At 36.0% G+C, this 22,478-nt stretch overlaps 1 protein-coding gene across 1 annotated transcript in view; it reads right to left on the bottom strand.

Moving 5' to 3' along the window:
* Positions 1–563: 563 nt before the first annotated feature.
* The window catches only part of LOC118735049 (very long-chain specific acyl-CoA dehydrogenase, mitochondrial), a 171,566-nt gene continuing 149,651 nt past the window's right edge, over positions 564–22,478 (bottom strand). The window contains exons 4-5 of the mRNA XM_036464643.1: positions 13,435–14,424; positions 564–843 (exon numbers count right to left, since the gene is read on the bottom strand). Of these exons, the coding sequence (XP_036320536.1) occupies positions 703–843; positions 13,435–14,424 (1,131 nt within the window). The 3' untranslated portion in view covers positions 564–702. The remainder of the gene's footprint in view (positions 844–13,434; positions 14,425–22,478) is intronic.

Genomic DNA, 22,478 nt, shown 5'->3' with positions numbered 1-22,478 from the left:
GGTTGTGCAGGATGGGTGGTCGAGTGTTGCATCAAAACATAGTGCGAAAAGTGCAAGTGTTTTTGCGAATAACTCTTGGGAAAGGACGAGGTAACTAGAATTCCCTTGTTTTAAACCTGCGGCTGCCGCCCAGTGATGTCTATTATGTTTTATAAAAAGTGCAACTGTTTTTTGCGCATAACTCTTTAATGAATTAAAAATGTTAATATCCGGTCTCTGATCATTATTATTGGCTTCAAGACGCGTCGATTGATACCCTTGAAACCCACAAAGAAATAATAATAAACCTAATAAATTAAGGTCAATTTAGTAATAATTTTTGTGAAAACTAGAAAAGGTAAATTTATAATATGTACATATATCAAATTGAAGAGAATTAAATTCTCTATGAAATGACATCAAAATCCATGAAGAGGTTTTCGAGAAATATTAATTTAAAAAAATGCTTAATTTGACTTTGACCTTTAATAATTGTTGTTGTTGTTTCCCCAAAAAAAAATATATCGTTACACTAACCTCAATGATCTCCACCGATCCCCATATGAATTTTTTTAATTTTAGAATTGTAGGTATTCTACAAGATTTATTCTTCTTTTATTTTGTTCATGTAAAGTTTTAAAAATATTGGCAACATTACAAAAAGGCGCAGAAGTGTATATAAATTTATTTATTAATTACAAAAAACAAATTAAAAAACCTATATTAAGAACCGGTGATGACATGAGTGGTGCTTACACCGCCACTATTGTTGACTTCCTTAGCTATTTCACTGAATATGTTGCATAACTCCAACTCAGATCTTGCCGTTGACTTCCGAAGATTTTCGGTACACCGTTTTGAGGCCTGAAAAGAAGCATTGGTATTAAAGTAAAAATATGTTTTTTTTATTATCCAAATATTATTAAACTAAACATTGATAAATACAGTATATGTATGTACTAAAGGTCTGTATTGGAAGACATTTCGCTTCACATTGAAGTTTTCTAGCGAATACACTTCCTTCTCTCCTCTCACTGAGAATGCGGATAGTGAAGAGAAGTATAGTCGCTAAGCGTCGAGTAACTAAGTAAAGTAATCGACAAAAATATGTTCCAAAAAAGAGAGGAACATAAAAGGAGTACTACGTTTTGAAACTTCAGCAAGTAAAAGGTTCCTTCATGTGAAGTTTTCAAGTATTTTAGGAAGTTTTCGTTTGAGAGGATAATTGAGATATAATAAATATGATATGTCTCATGCACATAAAATATATTTACGTTTAATTCTATACGTTTTATATATATATACATATTTACATAGGTGTAAGTGCGTACATTACATATGTTTATGTATATACCTACAGACATTGATACATACGTTTCTTTAAGGTATTTTTGTGTCATCGCTCCATATCTACCCACATATGAATACACACATGTATGTATGTTCTTGTTTGTGTTTTTTCTGCTTTTAATGTTCCTTCTTATATATATATTCTTATATTGCTGTAACAGACAAAAATAAACAACGCGCCCCTGATGATGCTAATAAGTTCAGCGAGACGTTAGGCTGTAATAGTGGAATAAACTTGTTTTATTTGCACTAGAGATAATTAGATCGGACTAGCCTATCAAGGAATTTTATTAAAAATATATTATACATTAGCATGGGCCGAAAATCCGCTTTTTTAGAATTCTGATTGGAGGATGGTTCCGTGCGCAGAAGTTGAAAACTGACTGCCATTCACCTGGGAGTGGCCTGAAGCGATTCTTGTGCGTACAGTCCAAATCGCAGCTCACAACGTTTGGCTATTTATATCCACGTATCCTCTGGGTAGCAACCAAACACCCGTTTGGGAGCGAGCTAAAGTGAGAAGGCGTAAAACTTCGCGTGCGCTGGGTTTGGGTCCCGCCACGTTAAAACCCCGCCCAATGAAAAAATCTAAAAAGCGTCGGATGAGACCCATTTTTTCTGATGACGACCACGGCAAACGTATAAAGGACTATGATTTAAGGGTATGCACCTGGAATATCCGGACCAATAATGGGGAAGGTGCCTCTGCTCGGCTGGTTGATGTCCTCGGGAAGACAAAGGCTGACATCACCGCCGTCCAAGAAATGCGATGGACGGGGCAAGGAAAAATAAGCGTGAAGCCTTGCGACGTCTACTACAGTTGCCACGTAAAGGAGCGCAAGTTCGGTGTTGGATTCGTGGTAGGAGAGAGACTGCGTCGCCGAGTACTGGCGCTCACCCCGGTGGACGAACGTCTAGCCACAATCCGCATCAAACCTAGATTCTTCAACATCTCGCTAATCTGCGCCCATGCCCCGACGGAAGAGAAGGATGAGGCGTCCAAGGATCTCTTCTATGAGCGCTGCCCCCGACACGATGTCAAAATCGTGCTTGGCGATTATAATGCCAAGGAGGGCAAGGAAGGGATCTTTGGCGCCACTGTCGGAAAATTCAGCCTCCACGACGAAACGTCCGATAACGGACTGAGGCAGATCGACTTCGCCGGGGCCCGAAACATGGTGATATGTAGTACTAGGTTCCAGCATAAGAACATCCACCAAGCTACATGGCTGTCTCCAGATCGAAAAACGAGAAACCAAATCGATCATGTTGTGATAGACGGAAGGCATGCTTCAAGCGTTTTAGACGTACGTTCACTCCGAGGGCCAAACATCGACTCGGACCACTATCTTGATGTAGCCAAGATACGCACCCGCCTCTGTGCAGCAAAAAATGTGCGCCAAACAATGCAAGGAAAGCTTAACGTCGAAAAGCTGCAATCACAACAGACGGCCAATTTATTCGCCACTCGACTCACACACCTGCTCTCTGAGAGCACTCTTCAACAATCCGACATACGCGAGCAGTGCAACCACATTTCCCGATCATTAAGTACCGCCGCCGAAGAAGTAGTTGGATTTCAGCGAGCCCGATGAGGAATGTCAAGATGCCGAAGAGAAAAAAGATGCCGATCGGGCGCAACGCGAGCCATGTGGGACCGTTATAGGGAACAGAAGAAGGAAGCGAGACGTATTTGCCGCAATAAGAAGAGAGAGGCCGAAATACGTGAGTGCGAAGAGCTTGAGATGGGGGCCGACAGGAAGGCCCGAAAATTCTACCAGAGGGTTAGGCGACTTACGGAAGGTTTCAAGACCGGGGCGAACTCCTGTAAGAACAACAATGGCGACCTAGTGACCGATGTCCAGACTATACTTAAATTGTGGTGGGAGTCCCCAATCGATGATGATGGAGTAGCTGTCCCACCGCCTGACTATGACGAGGTACGAATAGCGATTACGCGGCTGAAAAACAACAAAGCTGCTGGAGCTGACGGCCTGCCAGCCGAGCTATTCAAGTACGGCGGCGAGGAGCTGATGAGGTGCATGCATCAGCTCGTATGCAGAATATGGTCAGATGAACGCATGCCCGACGACTGGAATTTAAGTGTGCTCTGCCCAATCCACAAGAAAGGCGACCCCGAAATACGCGCCAACTACCGCGGAATCAGCCTTCTAAGATAGGTTATAAGGTCTTATCGAGTATATTGTGCGAAAGACTGAAGCCCGCCGTAAACGAGCTGATTGAACCTTATCAGTGTGGCTTTAGTCCTGGAATATCCACCATAGATCAGGTATTCCCAATACGCCAAATCTTGGAAAAGACCCGCGAGAATAGGATCGACACACACTATCTATTTGTCGATTTCAAAGCCGCTTTCGACAGCACGAAGAGAAGTTGCCTTTATGCCGCGATGTCTGAATTTGGTATCCCCGCGAAACTAATACGGCCGTGTAAAATGACGTTGAGCAATACCACCAGCTCCGTCAGAATAGGGAAGGACCTCTCAGAGCCGTTTGATACCAAACGAGGTTTCAGACAAGGGGAATCCCTTTCGTGTGATTTCTTTAATCTGATGTTGGAGAAGATAATAAGAGCCGCAGAACTGAACCGGTCAGGCACAATACTTTACAAGAGTGTAGAATTGCTGCCGTATGCCGACGACATCGATAGTATCGGTAAAAACAAGGGCTACGTCTGTTCTGCCTTCTCGGGATTGGATGGAGAAGCAAAGCGAATGGGTGTGGTGGTGAACGAGGACAAAACGAAGTATCTCCTGTCATCACACAAACAGTCAGAGCATACGCGTCTTGGCACCCACGTCACTGTTGACAGTTACAAGTTTGAAAAAGTAGACGACTTCGTTTATTTGGGAACCAGCATTAACACCAATAATAATGTCAGCCTTGAAATCCAACGGAGAATCACTCTTGCCAACAAGTGCTACTTGGGCTGAGTAGGCAATTGAGAAGTAAAGTCCTCTCTCGTCGTACAAAGATCACTCATCATGCCTGTGCTGGAGTATAGCGCGGAGGCATGGACAATGAAAGCATCTGATGAGGCGGCTCTTGGAGTTTTCGAGAGAAAGATTCTGCGAAAGATTTACGGACCTTTACGCGTTGGTGATGGCGAATATCGCAGTCGTTTTAACGATGAGCTGTATGAGCTTTACAACGATATAGACATAGTGCAGCGAATTAAAATTCAGCGGCTCCGCTGGCTTGGCCATGTCGTTCGAATGGACAGAAACACTCCTGCTCTGAAAATATTCAACGCGGGCCGCGACGCTGGTAACAGAGGAAGATGAAGGCCTCCTCTGCGTTGGAAAGACCAGGTGGAGAAGGACTTGGCTTCACTTGGCATTTCCAATCGGCGTCAGTTAGCACAGAAGAGAAATGACTGGCGTGCTGTTTTGGACTCGGCCAAAATCGCTTAGGCGGTTACAGCGCCAATAAAGAAGAAGAAGAAGATTGGTAATATGCTCTAAAAAATATCTGTGTGAAATGTGAAAGTTTTTGGTCAATATCCTAGGCTCGCCCAACTCCATCAAAGTTCAGGTACTAAAAAAAAATGTCTCTTAGCTAACTTCGATTCTCTACAAAAAAGGTCCATATACCTAATTATGTAGGACTAATACTTTAGAAATTATTGCAATTTTAGTAAAAAAATGTATTACTTAATTTATTTATTAATTTTTATTTTTTGGCCATATTGAACTTTGATGGACTTGGGCGAGCCTAAGATATTGACCAAAAATTGTCATATTTCACACAGATTGTTTTTAGAGCATAGTGAACAATATTTTTGCTATTACCAATCAAAATTCTAAAAAAGCGGATTTTCGGCCCACGCTATTATACATACATATGTATGTATGTAATTTCAATAAATTATTCCTTTATTAATATCAAATAATCGAATTTTAGAATAGGGTTGGCACCTATGTATCTTAAAATTTAATTTAAATATATCGGAGACATGTGCTGCAAATCGTACGATTTGTAATCGGTGCGATTTGCAAACTGTTTTTGAATATTTTTAAAGAATATTCAACAATTTTTATTGAGCTTGAGGCCGTTTTAATGAAAAACTGTATATTATTAAAAACGGCCTCAAGCTCAATAAAAACTTTTGAATACAATTGTTATAAGGCCATAAATAACAAGTAATTTTTAGCAAAAAAACCGACCTAAAAAAAATATATATATCTGTATATTCCATGATTCAATGATCGGATCTAAAACAAATTAGTATGGGACCACCTCTGAGACACTATCTTTCCGTTGCAAAGTTATGCGGTAACATACATAAAAAAAAAAATTAAATATTCCGACGAACTGATAACCTCCTCCTTTTTTGGAAGTCGGTTAAAAACAAATAACTTAGGGCGGTATTATCACTTGCAAGGCGAATGAATTTGGCGAAGCGAACGGTTTGGCGAAGCGAATATATTGGCGGACGCAACTTAAATAAGAGTGTTCTTTTTTACCAGCTTGTGGAAGTTCTTTGCATCGCGAACACTTTTAATGCCTTCTCTGCCCTTTAATTCGCTTCGCCATACCGTTCGCTTCGCCAAAATCATTCGCTTCGCAAGTGATAATACCGCCCCTAAGGACGAGTACACGTAAAAGTTAAACATTCTAAAAATAGAATTATTAACAAAAGCCAACAAAACCAACAACCACATGATCAAGTTGTGGAAAAGAAAGTGGAAAAAGCAACAACAGTTTATAAGCGAACTTATCACAGTGCGTAGGCAACTTGCTGAGTCAGCTGGGGTCGTCGGTTCGAATCCCGCTGAAGAAGTCTGATGAGGAAATGTGGTGATCTCCGAAATATCACTTCTACCACTTTTTTTCAAATTGTTGTTGCTTTTCCACAATCGTTTTTCATTAAAAACGGCCTGAAGCTCAATAAAAATTGTTGAATATAATTGTAGTAAGGCCATAAGTAACAAAAACAAATAACTTAAGGACGAGCACACCTAAAAGTTAAACATTCTAAAAATATAATTATTAACAAAAAACCAACAACCACATGAAAAAAGTGGAAAAAGCAACAAGAGTTTATAAGGTGAACTTGGCACAGTGCGTAGGTAACTGGCTGAGACAGCTGGGGTCGTCGGTTCGAATCCCGCTGAAGAAGTCTGATGAGGAAATATGGTGATGTCCGAAATAGCCATCACTTCTCTCATTTTTTCAAATTGTTGTTGCTTTTCCACAATAGTTTTTTATTAAAAACGGCTCAATAAAAATTGTTGAATATAATTGTTATAAGGCCAGAAATACCAAAAACAAAAGTAATAAATATTTCAAATGGAAAATGGCGAGAAGCACATCATTTACGTCATATCTATCGATTCAATGCCAAAATTTGCCATTTTGGTAGGAAATCTCCAAAGTAGATTTTGCAAATCATTTTTTTTTGTTTAATCTGCCTTATTTTAAAACAATAAAATAGGGACCTCAAAAGCGGTTTAAAAATTGGTTGAAAATAAAAATAATTAATTTTTTAGTGGCATAACTTGCCGTTTGCCTCGTTTTGTGAATTGAAAGCATTTATGATTTTGTCGTTTGATTTTTTTGTTTGAACTGCCTTATTTTAAAACAATCTTAGGGACTTGGAAAGCAGTTTCAAAATTAGTTAAAAATAATAAAAACAATATATTTTTCTGTTGCACAATTGCATTTTTGATTTTGTCGTTTATTTTTTTTTTCTTTATACCTTATTTTTCAAATAATTTTAGAGACTTGGAAAGCGGTTTGGTAATTAACTAAACATAATAAAAGCATACATTTTTTTGCTGCCTAATTTTCAATGTGGCTCGTTTAAAAACGGTTTTTGATTTTCTCATTCTTTTTTTAATTGGAAAAAAAATTATATCTTATTCAAAGAAGCTAAGAATTGCTCCAGCTATTATTTACTCAAGTAATAGGTAATTGTTATTTGGGGCGAAGATTATGCAGATGGCGAAAGGGTGATACAAATTATATAGCAATTTTCTATGAATCTTTGCGGAACTTGATAAGGATGCTTCTTCTTAATTTTTAGAATTTTAACCATGGCGATTATTGTTTGTTTCAATTTCAAAGTGGTACATAAAGCAACCGGTTTAGTTTTTCTATTTAATTCTTAGTTTTTTTCTTCTAAAAATTATTGAACATTGAAAAAAATTGCCAATTTTTTTGAATCTCGGAACGGCAAAAAGCGGCAAGTTTAGGTATAAAGCGTAGTCTGTTGTCTTTGAGTTGGAAGGGTGCTTCGCTAACTTTATAAAAAGTTAGCAAAACACCTTATATCTAAAGAAATACAGGAACGACAAAAATATATTTTCCACAACTAATTAACGGCAATAAACGGCAAATTAATGGGTATGTGCGACCTTTTTCCTTCATCTTTTTCGCTAAATTTATACACATGCAAATTACACTGGTAAACCCGTATGGCGTTAAAACGGCAAAATCGTTGCTCAAGAAATTGCACAAAATAGGAAACATTTTCAACAATTGGGAAAACTGTTATTGCATCAATTCACTCCGTACCTCTAAAACAAGTTCTTACTTAAAAAAAACCTTATTGCACATTTATAGATCAAGGTCTTTAATTTTACATCTAATTTTTTAAATTCGAAAGAACGGTGCAGATCTGATCTCTTTCACAAAAAATGCCTTCACGTATTCGAACGGTCATATTTTGCTACATAAATATAAATGTATTTCATTTACCTAACTCCCTTAATTTTAGTTGAATTTGACTTTTTAAACGGGTGGCAATACTCCTACATATTTATTAGAAATAACCCTTTTCAAACCAATTTCTAGTAATACCCATATTTTAATAACTGGTTTACCTTATTAAATACTTTAAATTAAAACTTTTAACAGGTGGCAACACTTTAAAAAAAAAACTTTGTTTTCTCAAATAAATTGCTAAAAATGTTATCTAAATCTAAATGATGTATTCAAATCGATGTGTACATTGAAACATATAATATTTCAAATACGGAATAAAGATCATATCTTTTGTATCCAAAAAAAATTAAAAATTAAAAAAAAAAAATATTAAAAGTTATGAAAGCTTATCAACTTGGTACCAACATTAGATGCAATAAACCACTGTTTTCGTCTGATTGTCTCGTAGCTTAATTTTATTTAGATTTCTACCGAATGTGGGGCACATATATGTGAGTAGTCCACTTGCAAAGTGCTCTATGTAAAATTTTTTCGATGGTTAACGTACCAGTATTTAAAGTAGTTTCATGCCCACTAAAACACAGTGCAAAATCCTTATATATACTGAAAAAAAATAGCATCAAATGTTAGCTACTTTAGCAAAAGTCGCTATAACACTTACTGTATTTATTTTACGTATTTATACAAGTTCAAAAGGCTCCATCTTCTGATGAACTTAGAAAACTGCAAGAAAACGTGGCAGTTTCGGTGCCTAGCGGAAAGCGTAAAAAACAAGCAGACCAATCTTCATGGAAGAGAGAACGCGAAAAATTACATAAAGCTAGCTATGTAAAAGTTACTGTTTCAAAATTCGCTATATTAATTTTTTATATATAAAATATGCAAAAACTACCATACTGCGATTTTGTTTTTTAATGCTATGAGGCTCTTATTTATCCAAATTTTAAGTTATTAAGAAAAAGATACAATTCGGAGTTTACTTGTTGTTGTAGACGTTTTTTTTTTAATTTATGGCTTACTATTATAAAATCACATAACGCTGTTTGCAAGTGGACTACTCATGTGTCTTTTTTAGCTTACGTCACTCGAAAATTTTACTTCAAATAGGTGTTTTATTTGATATCAATTATTTTGGGATAGCAAATTTAAAATAAACGAAGATCCAAACATAAATTGAAATGTTTTATTTTTCTTAAATAAATTGCTAAAAAACGCTATCTAGATCTAAATAATTTATTCAGATATTTAACATAGAATTCAATTCCATTGAAACATATAATTTTTCGAGTACAGAATAAAGCGACAAAGAATGATCATATCCTTCCTATCAAAAAAAATAAATAAATAAAACAAAGATTAAATGTGAAAAATGATCAAAAAGTAGCAACTTGGTACCAACATTAGATACAATAAGCAACTGTATTCGTCCATTGTCTGCGCTACACACACGTGTTTTTTAAGAAGTTTTACTTCTATCACGAGTACGGTGCTGCACCCGCCTTACTCATGCGTTTTTCTCAGTGGCAATTTATACATAATTTGTAGCGGCACATAAAGTGAACTAAATGCATTCATGCATATGTATGTACAAATGTAGGTAAGAATGTATGTGTCTTCAGAGGTAGGTTAAGATCGGGTACACTGAGAAAAAGGATTAGTTTCGACAACTAAATATATTTAGTTACCGAATTTTGACAATATTTGGGAACTGTTACCAAGGATTGGGAACTATTACCATGGGTTAGTAATTATAACTAAATATATTAAAGCTTCTAATATTCATCTAGATTGTACCAGATCGTTAATTTAGTTGAAGGGTTTGGTAAATACTAATAAATATTTCTTTGGACCATATTGCTACAAATTCCATTCAACTTAACGTATGGTTATTAAGCTCTGCTAATGCAGAAAAGCTTTCTTTCAACACATGGTTTAGTAATAGTTACCAAATCTTAGTTGAGGCAACCACGATTTGCTTTGAGAGCGGAACCTATTCATACTTGTAAGCCACCCCTAAAGAATGCTGAGCGCTCTCTGAGCACATGTGTTCACATACGAAGAGCGCCAGTTAAGCAATGCACACAGTCCCACTTATTGAATCGTTTGAATGTGGTACACTCAGAAAAAAAGTCAGTCAAATATATTCCTCTCAACACATGATTTGGTAACTATAAACAAATAATGTAACTATAACCAAATCATGTGTTGATAAAAACATATTTAGTTGACGTAACTAAACTCTTTTCTCAGTGTAGTATGCCGACCATTATCTCGATCACTGCGCTAGGTAGAGAAGGAAGTGTGTGCTATGACATGCCCAGACTTGTTTGTCTCAGATTCAGTTTTGCTATCGCCGCGAGTTGTTGTGCTCCATTGACTTTAATTAACTGAAATATATGCTTCCTCATACTTACGACATAATAGGGGTATTCTCCAAATCTTGCAAAGCCAGTGCACGTAGCACGGATTGCATAACTTGCAAACACACAACAACAACATACATGGGAAACAACATTTTCTATCAGCAACCAGTTTATGCCACTCTTGCAAAATCGCCAATTTAAGCCATATAACGTTTGCAAATGAGCGATTATCAGCATAAACTTTCTTTGCCAGTATTCTCCACAGTTTCCATTGGAGGTCACGAGAGCTCAAGGGTTCGAATATTACTGGTTTAAAAGCAGCACCGTTTTGCTGAAAAATTCAAAAACCTTTAACCTTGAATAAATTTTTTTGCAGACTTGGGATCGATGGGAATTTTTGACATTTCATTAATACAAATTTGTCTTAAGCAAATAACATTCGTAACACTTTAGTAAATATTAATTAGCATATTAACTTAGCATCAATTAAAGATATCTTCTTTTAAAATTGCGCAGGCTCGAAACTGACTTGAGAGCTATGATCTAGAGGATTTTTTTTCTTAGAATTTTATGAAGAATCCGAATCTGCTAGGAACGATGTCGAAAAAAATCTGTCCATACAAATTGATCCGCTCTAATGTATATATATATTTTGAAAGCCGCTTTTTTCTGCTCGCAAAGTTCGAGAACGGCTGTACCAATTTTTTTGAAATTTCGGACTGCATACTTTCCAAGGACAGTGGCACCTCCCATACAAACAGAATTTTTCACACTGCGTATCTCTGGAACAGTGATCGGACTTAAAAAGAATTGTGTGGTAGAATTTGGAAAAAATGTGGTAGGTTTCAAACAAATGTGGCAGACCTCAGTTTTTTGATAGTTTACTATTTATTTACCTTTTTTATGTCTACGAAACAGAAAATATATTAGTCGGATTAATGAAGCGTCGCGAAGTTTTGCAAATGTCGCATTTGTCGCAAAATTTGCCACCTTGCGACACAGCTGATTACTTTTGTATGGAATCTCTCTTGCGACAAAATTGCGACGTTGCCATACTATTTGAGCTGGCAATCATTGCAAAGTCGAAGTCGCGAAATACATGTTTTTTTATTGTCTTCAAATACTTCAAGAAAAAGTATATCAGTTAAGGCTGCTTTGAAACATAATTGTAAGGCTTTACTTTTTCTCTAACGCGCGGCATTTTCAAAAAAGTTTACATTTGCAATCCGGAGTTGCGATAGGTCGTTCATACCACTTTGTTCGCAACATTGCCTTTTCGTCAAAAATGCCATTTTGCGACGTTTTATGAATAGCACTAATAAGTATTAATAGTAGTATAGCTCATTGTCTAAAAAACCATATAAATCCGAATTTCAAACCTTGTGCACTAAAAGGAGTTGCCTATACGCCGCGATGACTGAATTCAGCATCCCCGCCAAACTGATACGGCTGTGTAAAATGACGTTGAGCAATACCACCAGTCCCGTCAGAATTGGGAAAAGACCACTCCGAGCCGTTCTCTACCAAACGGGCTTTCAGACAGGGCGCGACGCCCTTTCATGTGATTTATTTAATCTGATGTTGGAGAGGATAATAAGAGCTGTAGAAGTGAACCGCTCTGAACTATTTTTTTCAAGAGAGTGCAATTGCTGTTGTATGCCGGCGAAATCGTCATCATCGGTAACAAGAACCGCGAACTCTGGTATGCCTTTTCAAAAGTTGGATAAGGAAGCAAAGCAATTGAGTCTGGTGATTAGCGAAGACAAGACGAAATATATCCTGTTATCAAACAAACAGTTAGCGCATTCGCCTCTTGGCACTCACGTCACTGCTGATAGTTATAAAGTAGAGCATTTCGTTTACTTGGGAATCAGCATTAACACCGATAATAATGTCAGCATTCGATAGACGTAGAATCACTCTTGAAGCAAATGCTACTTTTTATTGGGAAGGCAATGCAGAAGTAAAGTCCTCTCGACGTAAGAAAACCTAATTCTATAATAGAGGTGGAGAAACATCGATGTTGGCTACCATCGATGTTTTCGATGTTTTAAAGCTAATGTATGAACTTAATTTTGACTATGAATGCGCCCGAATACGTTTTTGAAAATAAAATAAATCAAAACGACGTTTGGTCATAGCAACATCGCCTCTCGGTCGCCCCTCGGCAGGCAATGGCAAACCTCAGAGTATATTTCTGCCATGAAAAACAGCTTCTCAAAATACAATCGCCGTTCGGAGTCGGTGTAAAACTGTAGGTCCCTTCCCTTTGTGTGACAACATCAAGGCCCACACCACAAATCGCAGCAGAAGCTCGGCCAAACACTAACATATGTGTAAGCACCAATCTATTATTATTATTATTATATTATTAAAAAGAGATACAAGTTGTTTTATTAAATGTCTTTAAAAATGTTTTGATTTTTGGTTAGGAAGGTTATAAAGTTGAAACTTGTATTATTTCATTTTACATGCGCACTAAGAAACATCGATAGTCGCCATCAACCATCGATGTTTAGCAAAAATGCAAAAACATGGATGCATCGATAGTGCCACTCATCGTGCCCGTGCAGTTATATGACGCAGAAGCATAGACAATAACAACATCCGATTGAGTATTCGAGAGAGATTTTGCGGAAGATTTACGGGCATTTACGCACTGGCGACGACGAGTACCGAAGACGATGGAACGATGAGCTGTTAAGCGCATTAAAATTCAGCGGCTCCGCTGGCTTGACCATGTCGGTCGAATGGACCCCGACGCTCAAGATCTGAAAGTATTCAACTCGGAACCCGCTAATAGTGGCAGAGAAGAGGGAGGTCCTGCGATGGAAAGACCAAGTGGACAAGGACTTGGCATTTCCAATTGGCGTTAGTGTGCTCAGAAAAGAAACGACTGGCGTGCTTTGTTGAAATCGGCCAAAATCGCTTAGGAGGTTACAGTGCTAAATAAGGAAACGAAGTATGTATATATGTATGTATGAACATACATATGTATGCGAGAGAACTGTTAATCAGCTAATAATGTTCTGCATGTTTCTTTTAAGAATCACCTGAATGCATAAAGCCTTAGTTAAGTTCATTTCGTGTAAGGCCGTAGGTAAGTTTAAATTGAATGCACGGGATGAACGGGATAATGTGACTACCATTGCATATATATCAACTGCTGCATTCGCTAATCTATTCAAGATATACTGCTCATGTATTATATTTTTTCCATGCTTCAATATAAGCTCTTCAACAGTTTTGCCAAACAATTCGATACATGCAGCTGTTTTTTGGGCATAACTCTGGAGCTCTGATGTTACATAAGGTTTGAAGTCAACTGCCCCAAATCCAATAGACGTCGAAACTCTCCTTGATATTTCACTAGATATAACTCCAAAGTTCGCGGCCGGATTTTTAAAAGCCTTTTGCAGAAATTTTAAGTTGGATGCGGCATACTGAATCCCCGTGAGTGATACGAAAAGTCGTAAAATGTCGTTAGTTCCTTCGAAAATTCGAAATATTCTTAGATCACGTAACACACGTTCTAATCCGGCTTCTTTCATGTAACCCATTCCTCCTAGTATTTGAATGGCCTCGTCACACACATACCAAGCAGACTCAGATGCAAAAACCTTAGATATCGCAGCTTCCAAATGGTATTCCTTACTGCCTTTATCCATATTCTGCGATATTGTGTAAGCCATTGACTCAGTTGCATATTGAAGTATACTCATTTGAGATAATTTCTCTTGTATTGAGCCATATTCATTTATTTTTTTTCCGAACTGCACTCGGTTGTTAGCATGTGAGACGGCTTTTTGTATACAAGTTTTCATTGTACCGGCTAGGGTAGCCCCCATTCCAAATCTGCCATTGTTTAATATAGTCATGGCCACTTTAAACCCTTCGCCTTCCTGCCCTAAAACATTCTCGATGGGAACTTTAACATTTTCAAAATATACTTCTGTTGTATTCGATGCCTTAATTCCCATTTTTTTCTCCGGTGGTCCACTGGTTATGCCTCCAAATGATCTCTCTACGATAAAAGCTGTTACCTGTAAATAAAAAAAAATTATAAAAAGTATATATTTGCTAGGCAGAAAGTTCACATAAATACAAAAATATCTATACTAGCTTATATATGTAATACTTCTATATTGGCAGTAAGCTAACTTCTCAATGTGTAAGCATTCCGAAATCAAAGCGAGACAGTCTGGTACCGTTTTTGTCAATGTATTGTTTACTTGAGCGCCGTTTTTGTATATGTGTTGTGTGTTTATTTATAAACGTATGTGTTCCTTTTCTTTCGTACGTGTTTATTGATATATCTGTACTGTAGTGTTTTCGGACGGTACTAGCTCTTACCGCCAATATAGGAGTATTACATATATGTACTAGCCCAGTAAAATTAGACTTAAAAAAAAAAATTGTAACAGCGATTTTTTGATGCAGTTTACTTCTATTTGACTTCTATTGACTATTCCGCCATCTTGGATTTAAGTTTTTTTTGGGTTTTTGGCGAATTGCAAGCTTACTTTGCATTTTTCGTAAAAAATTGTTCAATACAAATTTGTAGAGAATTTAATTTTTCACCTTTGTTATATAGAAAGTTTTAAAAAAACATTTTTTATTGTAAGTAATTAGCAAAAACTGCGACCAAATTTTACATTGTCACGGTATTCGCCATTTTTCGACAATTTCTGATGAAAATACATATATTGAAATTGTAAAGTTGTACAGAATTGCATTCTCCACAACTTTTATACGTACATTTTTTTTATGACGTTTAGATCACGACCGGGAACGTGCCAAACATAGCGATGTAAGGGATGCGGCGTAAACCGTAGTGCCAACCACCGGAACCAGTTGAGAATCTAAACCATCCAGGAACCCACTCAAAAACAAAGGTCCAGCCGCTTAGGAAGAGCTCAGTGATATACACACCCACAGAAGATTACCGGCGTTGTAAAACTGATCCGCCATTTGAAATTTTTAAATCTGATTTTAGATTCGTAATCAGAGACCTTAAGAACCCTTCAATGTTAAGTTTTAAGCGAATCAAATTCATTAAATTTTTTTTCGCCATTTTGGGTCCGCCATTTTGAATTTTTACAACCTGACCCAGATTCATAATAAGCGGCCCCAAGAACCCCAGAGGAAAACTTTTCGAGCGAATCGGATCGACTTAAATTTTTTGGCCATCATATTCGGTTCGCCATTATGAATTTTTAAAATCATGCTCTAGATTCGTAATCAGCAACCTCAAAAGTATAAGAGCCTGCAGTTATTTTTTCTTTTTTAGTGTCGGGTTCTCCGGTGGCACAAAAGTTGTAAAGTAAAATCTAATTTGCGGTTAGTTTAGATGCCATATTTGAGACGCCATGTTAAATTTTTGAAAATGCCACACTGTTTTCAATGGGGACGTCAATGTGATCATTTTAAGACCTTAATCTTTGTAATCCGTCCTGTATACGTTATATGGAAATGAATTTTATGCCGCCTCACTTACATCGCTATGTTTGGCACCTTTCCGGTCGTGATCTAAGCGGCTGAGAGGTAACAAGATCAATGGAAATAAGGTCAATTGACACTATTTCGCATACTGGTGCGAAATAAAGTCAAATGACATTATTACCTTTTCCAAGGCGAAAAAGGTCAACAACAATTTGGAAATAAAGTAAATGATGCTATTTCCTCATTCAAATGGAAATAGCGTCAACAATGCTTAAAGTATATCGATTAAAAGAAGAAAATGTTGTTCTTGCATCGTACGTGAGATATGAATATTGTTACCAGGGTTCAGATTTATCTCATTTTAGCCCCTCGCTCGGTCATTAGTCTGCTATGAGCTTGCGCAACTCACCGCGCATCAGCCGAGGCTGTTTGCAAACGAGTACTCGTTAAGTGCGAGCGCACGCGCTGAGTAGCCAGCAAGCGAGTAAGCAAACGAGGGCAGCGCATAGTAGAGCGGCCAGAAAATGAGGCCCTCATTAGCTCTGCCCTCGTGAGCGCGTCGTTGCGAGCGAGACGCTCGTTTTCCTTTCAAAGGAATTGAAAATGTAATTTTTTTTCCAATTCCCTTGAAAGGAACTGAAAATGTAATTGATTTTTTTTCGAATTCCATTCCTCAAAGTAATTTATAAAGTAATCGAAAAATTAATAAAAAAAATTTTTTACGGTTGAATTGCAATAGCTTTGTTGAATTTCTTGCTTGCTAACTGCCTTGAATAAATAACTTATACCTAAGTAGTATTACTAATTGGACTTTAAGAAAACTGAATAACTTAAACTGTAGCTGTTCAGTTTATAGGGTAACGGTTAAATTTTCCAGATCCTACCGCTAACGCTTCGCGGCAGATGAGACCCATAAATGTCGAAGCAGGCATAACCGGCCGGACTGTTGCTGCCTTGGGAACTGCTATTCTCTTGGACTAATCCCTTCGTATCTTTAAAAATGTACTGACTTAATTGTTTATATTATGGTAACCTTAATTCTACTCAAAATGGCGTGCCTTCTGGGGTCTTTGAAGTACTCTTACTGGTATCCTGCGTTACAAATGAGGATAGAGTCCGCTTGAATCACGAGCCCTGTCGGACTGGAGATCCTACCTATTAAGAGTTTTATAAACAAATTGCATTGCTTTGGCTAAATTTTGATGATAACACTGTAAGGACGCTAAAATTACACAAAAAACGCGTGAGACACCTAAAATTTATTTTAAGTAGCATGTTACGGATCTGTATACCGTTTTTTTTAGATAAGGTCATTTATTCAAGTTATTTTCATTTTAAGTTTGCATTGCGAATGAAAAAAATTCAAACTTTAACATAAAAATAAACAAAGAAATGCTAAAATTAGACTATCGTGATTTAAAATATTTTTCCCGAGTGATCAACAAAAATTTAACATAAACAAATTTAGATTTACACTGAAAGGTTGTGTCTTTTACAAACGTCCGCAAAGGTTGCAGTTGAACAGGCAATTAGGGTGGTTTTGTCGTGGTTTTTGAAGAGCTTGTGCGCTGTTGTTGCAATAAAGGGTAGGTTTTTGATTTCTTAATCTACTGAAGGCAGAAAAACGGGGAAGGTTTATTTATTAAAACCGGTCATTTGTATTTTATATTGTAATTGTATCTGAAATGTTTCAAAATTCCTTTATATAATTCTCTTCTCATGGAGAAAATTTAAAATTTTTTAATGCTAATCTTAACTAAAGATGTTTAAAAAGATATAAAATATTCTTTATTTTATCAATTTAACTGCGTTCAAATTTTCAAACAGGTGGCAACCCTCCTCAAAAGTATTTTTGAAACTCTTTTTTAAACCTCTTCAATTTGATACCTAGATCAATTAAGCTTAGTTAAATTTTCAAACAGGTGGCAACCCTCCTCCAACATATATTCGGCACTAAGCCTTCTTAAAAGTCTTTAGTTTGATTCCCAAAATGCAGTATTTCATTTATTTTATCAAAATAACCGAGATTAAATTTTTAGAGGTGGCAATTTTACTCAAAACTATTTCCAGAAGTTATTTTTCTTAAACCTTTTTAATTTAATATCTATATTGTAATATATCATTTAGTTTATCAACTAAATTGCGCTAAATTTTTTAAGAGGTGGCAACCCTCCTTGAAAATATTTTCGACTGTAAGCCTTTTGAAAACTCTTCACCCACATGGCAATATTTCATTTACTTTAACAATTTAACTGAGTTACAATTTTCAAATAGGTGGCATCCCCCCTCAAGAATATTTCCAACAGTTATCTGTCTTAAACCTCTTTAATTTGATACCCATATTGTATTATTTTATTTATTTTATCAATGTAATTTAGTTAAATTTTCAAAAAAAAAAGACATATTTTCGGCAGTAAGCCTTCTTAAAACTCTTTAGTTTGACACCCAGATGGCAATATTTCATTTATTTTATCAATTTGACAATTAAAATTTTCAAATAGGTGGCAACCCTCGTCAAAAATACTTCCAACAGTTATATTTCTTAAATCTCTATTGTAATAATTCATTAATTTTATCAATATAATTGGATTTAAAAATTTTAAAATAGGTGGCAACCCTCCTAATTTTTGCGATATCATTGGTTCTGGTATTATATTATTCAAATCGGTTCAGCCGTTCTCGAGTTTTGATGACCGTGACATACGATACAACATTTTTATATATATAGATATACATAGAAGATGTCCAATGTGTGCTTTCGAATTTAATCTTTGACCACAACAAAAATTCCACATTGTACATTCGTGAATGAACTTTCAGTTTCTCGATTACTTTTAAAATTCCTTTGAGTAATTGAAAAAACTAAAGTACTCTTGCAATTCCAGGTAATGGAATTGAAAAAAAATCAATTACATTTTCAATTTCTTTCAAAGGAACTGAAAAAAAAATTTACATTACTAGCACGTAATTCATTCCAATTACAATATAAAACTCCTTATAATGGAATTGAAAAAAAAAACAGTTACATTTGAAATTACTTCAAGGAATTGAGAAAGTAATCGATTCCTTTGCTGTGGACTGAAGGAATTGATTCCTAATTACAATTCCTTGTAATTTGTAATTGGGAGTAATTTAATTCCTAAAGGAATCATTACCCTGCAGGAAGTTGAATTAGTTTGAAAGTAATTTATAAACTACTTTATTTGCAATGATAACTAATTCAAATTCTCACTATTTTACCTGCAACCAACTCATTTATTTAACATGGCGATGTCCTAGGAAGCAGTCAATTGCCTTTTCCTGCATGTATTTTCAACTACTTTAAAATGAATTTGGCTTAAACAACTTCAAAGTCAGCATATTTCGTTCGATGCGCTTTCGTTCTGCACTTCACAGATGCTTTTTCATAACTAAGAAAAACCGAAATTTAAAATTAAATGAGATTTTGGCTGCGACCAATTGTAGCAAACATCTTTGCACGGTCAGCTACAGCCAGACATGTAAATGTGCTTTCAATTGTTCAGTTTGTATTGTATGCAAGCAGCATTTAATTTCAACTACTTTAAAATGAATTTGGTTTACATAACTTCAAAGTCAGTGTGTTTCCTTTGAATACGTTTGCGTTCTGGACTTCACAGGTGCTTTTTCATTCTGCCAAGACACAAATTGTTTTTTTGAGCAAAAAGAGTATACAAATTCGAAACACTTACCCATAGCATTTGTTTTAAAGTAGTATTTCAACTAGTTGATAAAAAAAAAATCACTTGTTTCCGTCAGGGTATGACCCAGCTCTGGCCCTGCTCATCTAAATTGAATAATAAACGTGGAAGTTATAAGCAATTAAGCACATACAAAAAGTTTCTAAACAAATTTATGATTTGCATATTATGGAGTACGCATGTTGCGAATGTGGAATTTTAGACATCCGCGGATGCGGATCCGAATGCGAATGCGGAGTCAAGTATTTTCAAGAAACAATTAGAATCTAGCATATTTAATAGCGAAATCGTTTTTTAGACAGCACTTACAAGCAAACCAGCTGTGTCAGGTTTTTCTAAAGCTTTTTAAAAAGAATTTTTCATTCTCATTCCTTTCGCTGTTTCAGAATTTGGGGAACCTGTAATTTCATCAGCATGTTTTGATTGTAGTTTTTGTAATTCATTTTTAACTAGTGAACCCGCAAGGCGTTTAAACGCGCAAAATGGAATTTCAAAAATCAAAAAAATATTCCAAATGCTGAGTTATAAGCGACCCAAGTGCCATATTACATCTAAATCTGAGTACAGAGAGATCTTGCTTAGTGCAGGTTTTTAATTTTATCAAATTTCAAACCACCCTATTGCAATAAAAAATGTTTAATTAAAAATATAAAACTTTATCGCACATCTTCAGGCTAAGTTGATTGATTTGACCGCTCATTTTTGAAATTGAAATAACGGTGCAAATTTGATGACTATCACAAAACATGCCTTCTCGTATAATATACTTTTGACATTACCATAAATATTTGATTTTTTAAACATGTGGTAACCTCGCTTATTATAGTCCCTAAATGAAGATATTTCAAACCCCCTTAGATTTATAACCATATTTTACCTAAATAATTATTAAAGAATTTGCATTTAATTTTTTAAACAGGTGGCAACCCTCTTCCAACAACTAAAAAATATTGATAGCGTTCAAAGTAACGATATATTAACACTCCTTCCATCCATCCATATTTTGATATTTCAGATAACTTGTATATATGTTAACTAAATTCGGAATTTCAAACAGACGGCAACCCTATTAAAAACATTTTCCAATTACTACCTTCTGAAACCCCTTTCGTTTGGCACCCATATAGTGATACATATTTATCATATTTAATTCCCTTAATTGAAATTAAATTTGATCTTTTAAACAGGTGGCAACCCTCCTATAGTTAAATTAATAAAGAAAGATTTTCAACACCATTTCGATTGATATCCGTTTTATAATAATTGATTTACATTTTTAAATAATTTGAATATAGTTTTTTAAAAAATGGCAACTCTTTTCGAAAAAGTTAAACCTTATTGCACATCTACAGCCAGAGGCCTTTAATTTGACATCTCACTTTTGAAAATCAAACGAACGGTACGGATCTGATGGTATTGATTATTAAAAAATTTTAATTTAATTATTCAACAGGTGGCAACTCTTTTCGAAAAAATAAGACCAGCCTGCACTTCTACAGGCCAAGCGCTTTAATTTGACACCCCATTTTTGAAAACCGAGTGAGCCGTGCAGATCTTTTATGCTGCACAAAAATGCCCCCCGTTTTTTATAAGTATTTGAATTATTGGAATTACGGATAACGAGGGTCTCAGAAAGTTACGCAATTCTTATCTAATTAAAGGTCAGACCTATAGCTTCTTAATTATTTGAGCATCGATTCTCTTAATATCCAGACATTGACCATTTCTGCTGGGAATCCCTTACTACAGGACCTTACTCTTTGACTTTAGATAGCAAAGAAGGGAGACGTAGGGGAACAGTTGTTCTACCACAGAAGTTTTTAGCCAAGTTTCCCGTGTATATCCGTATGAAAAAAAAATACTGCCCAACAAGTGAACAAAATTACTGTTTTTAAAATGTTTAATAGAAATAATTTCTCCAAAGAGCCCCATTTGAAATGGTTGAACGAATATATGTAACATCAAAAGCAAATCACGAAAATTTGGTTAAGAATTACAATGTACACTTTATTCTTTTGTAGTCGTTTTTTTTAAGATTGGTCCAAAAACTTATAATAAAAAAAGAAACCAATGCAGTTATTTAAACTGTAGAAAAAAAATATTTAAAGGACTATGTTCTCTTTGACGTACGTCAAAGGTCAAGTAGAAATGGAAACTTGTATGACTGCCCATTGATAGCTCGGGTATATAGCTTAAGAAATAATAAGGCAATTCATCAAATCACGAACATGCCTCGTAACCATGTAAACGTCGTAAACTTACTTAATTTTGTATGAAAAATCGAATTATTTGCGAGGTTTACGCGGTTCGAGGCATTTACGCATTTCCATGGATACCCATAATATGTTTAAATAGATTTTTATGAAATATTGGCTACAATTTGTCATTTTGTTTGCCAGATAAACACTTTATAGGTGCTCTTGCACAACATTCGCATTCGCAAAAGCTCCGCACTGATTATTGCGAATGCGAATGCGAATATTTGTAACAACCCTGTTATGGAGTACAAACCTTTTACTACAATTTTGAATCATAGCGATCACAGAAATGGTAATACTTGGTGAGTAACTCAGTGAGAGGGGAGACCAGTGTTTGCATGTATGTATTTATAAAAAAAAATATTTATTGGTTCAAAAATGGTGGGTAGGCACTGTGGCCAATGGCAAAGATCTGTTGCCACCTCTGCATGGTTGTAAGTCATGCAGAGTCCGCAAAATGCTCCGGAAGCAGTGTCCGGAGGATGCATCAGACTAGCCTAGCATACTTTGAAGTGCCATCTAATTAAAACTTAAGAAAGTTCAATTACATGACAGTTGAGAAGTGCATGTGCAAAAATTTCATAAATTGCATAAAGGAACTTTTTGCACATGCAGCAGTACATAGCATGTATTTAGGAGCCTGGTGTTAGCAGACGCGCCTAAACATACCGGCCCCCC

This window comes from Rhagoletis pomonella, unplaced genomic scaffold, assembly GCF_013731165.1.
Source record: "Rhagoletis pomonella isolate Grant_MI unplaced genomic scaffold, Rhpom_1.0 Rhpom_scaffold_00003, whole genome shotgun sequence".
NCBI classification, from domain to species: domain Eukaryota; kingdom Metazoa; phylum Arthropoda; class Insecta; order Diptera; family Tephritidae; genus Rhagoletis; species Rhagoletis pomonella.
Note: the sequence above shows the minus strand (reverse complement) of the source record. Positions and strands in the feature narration are given on the sequence as shown.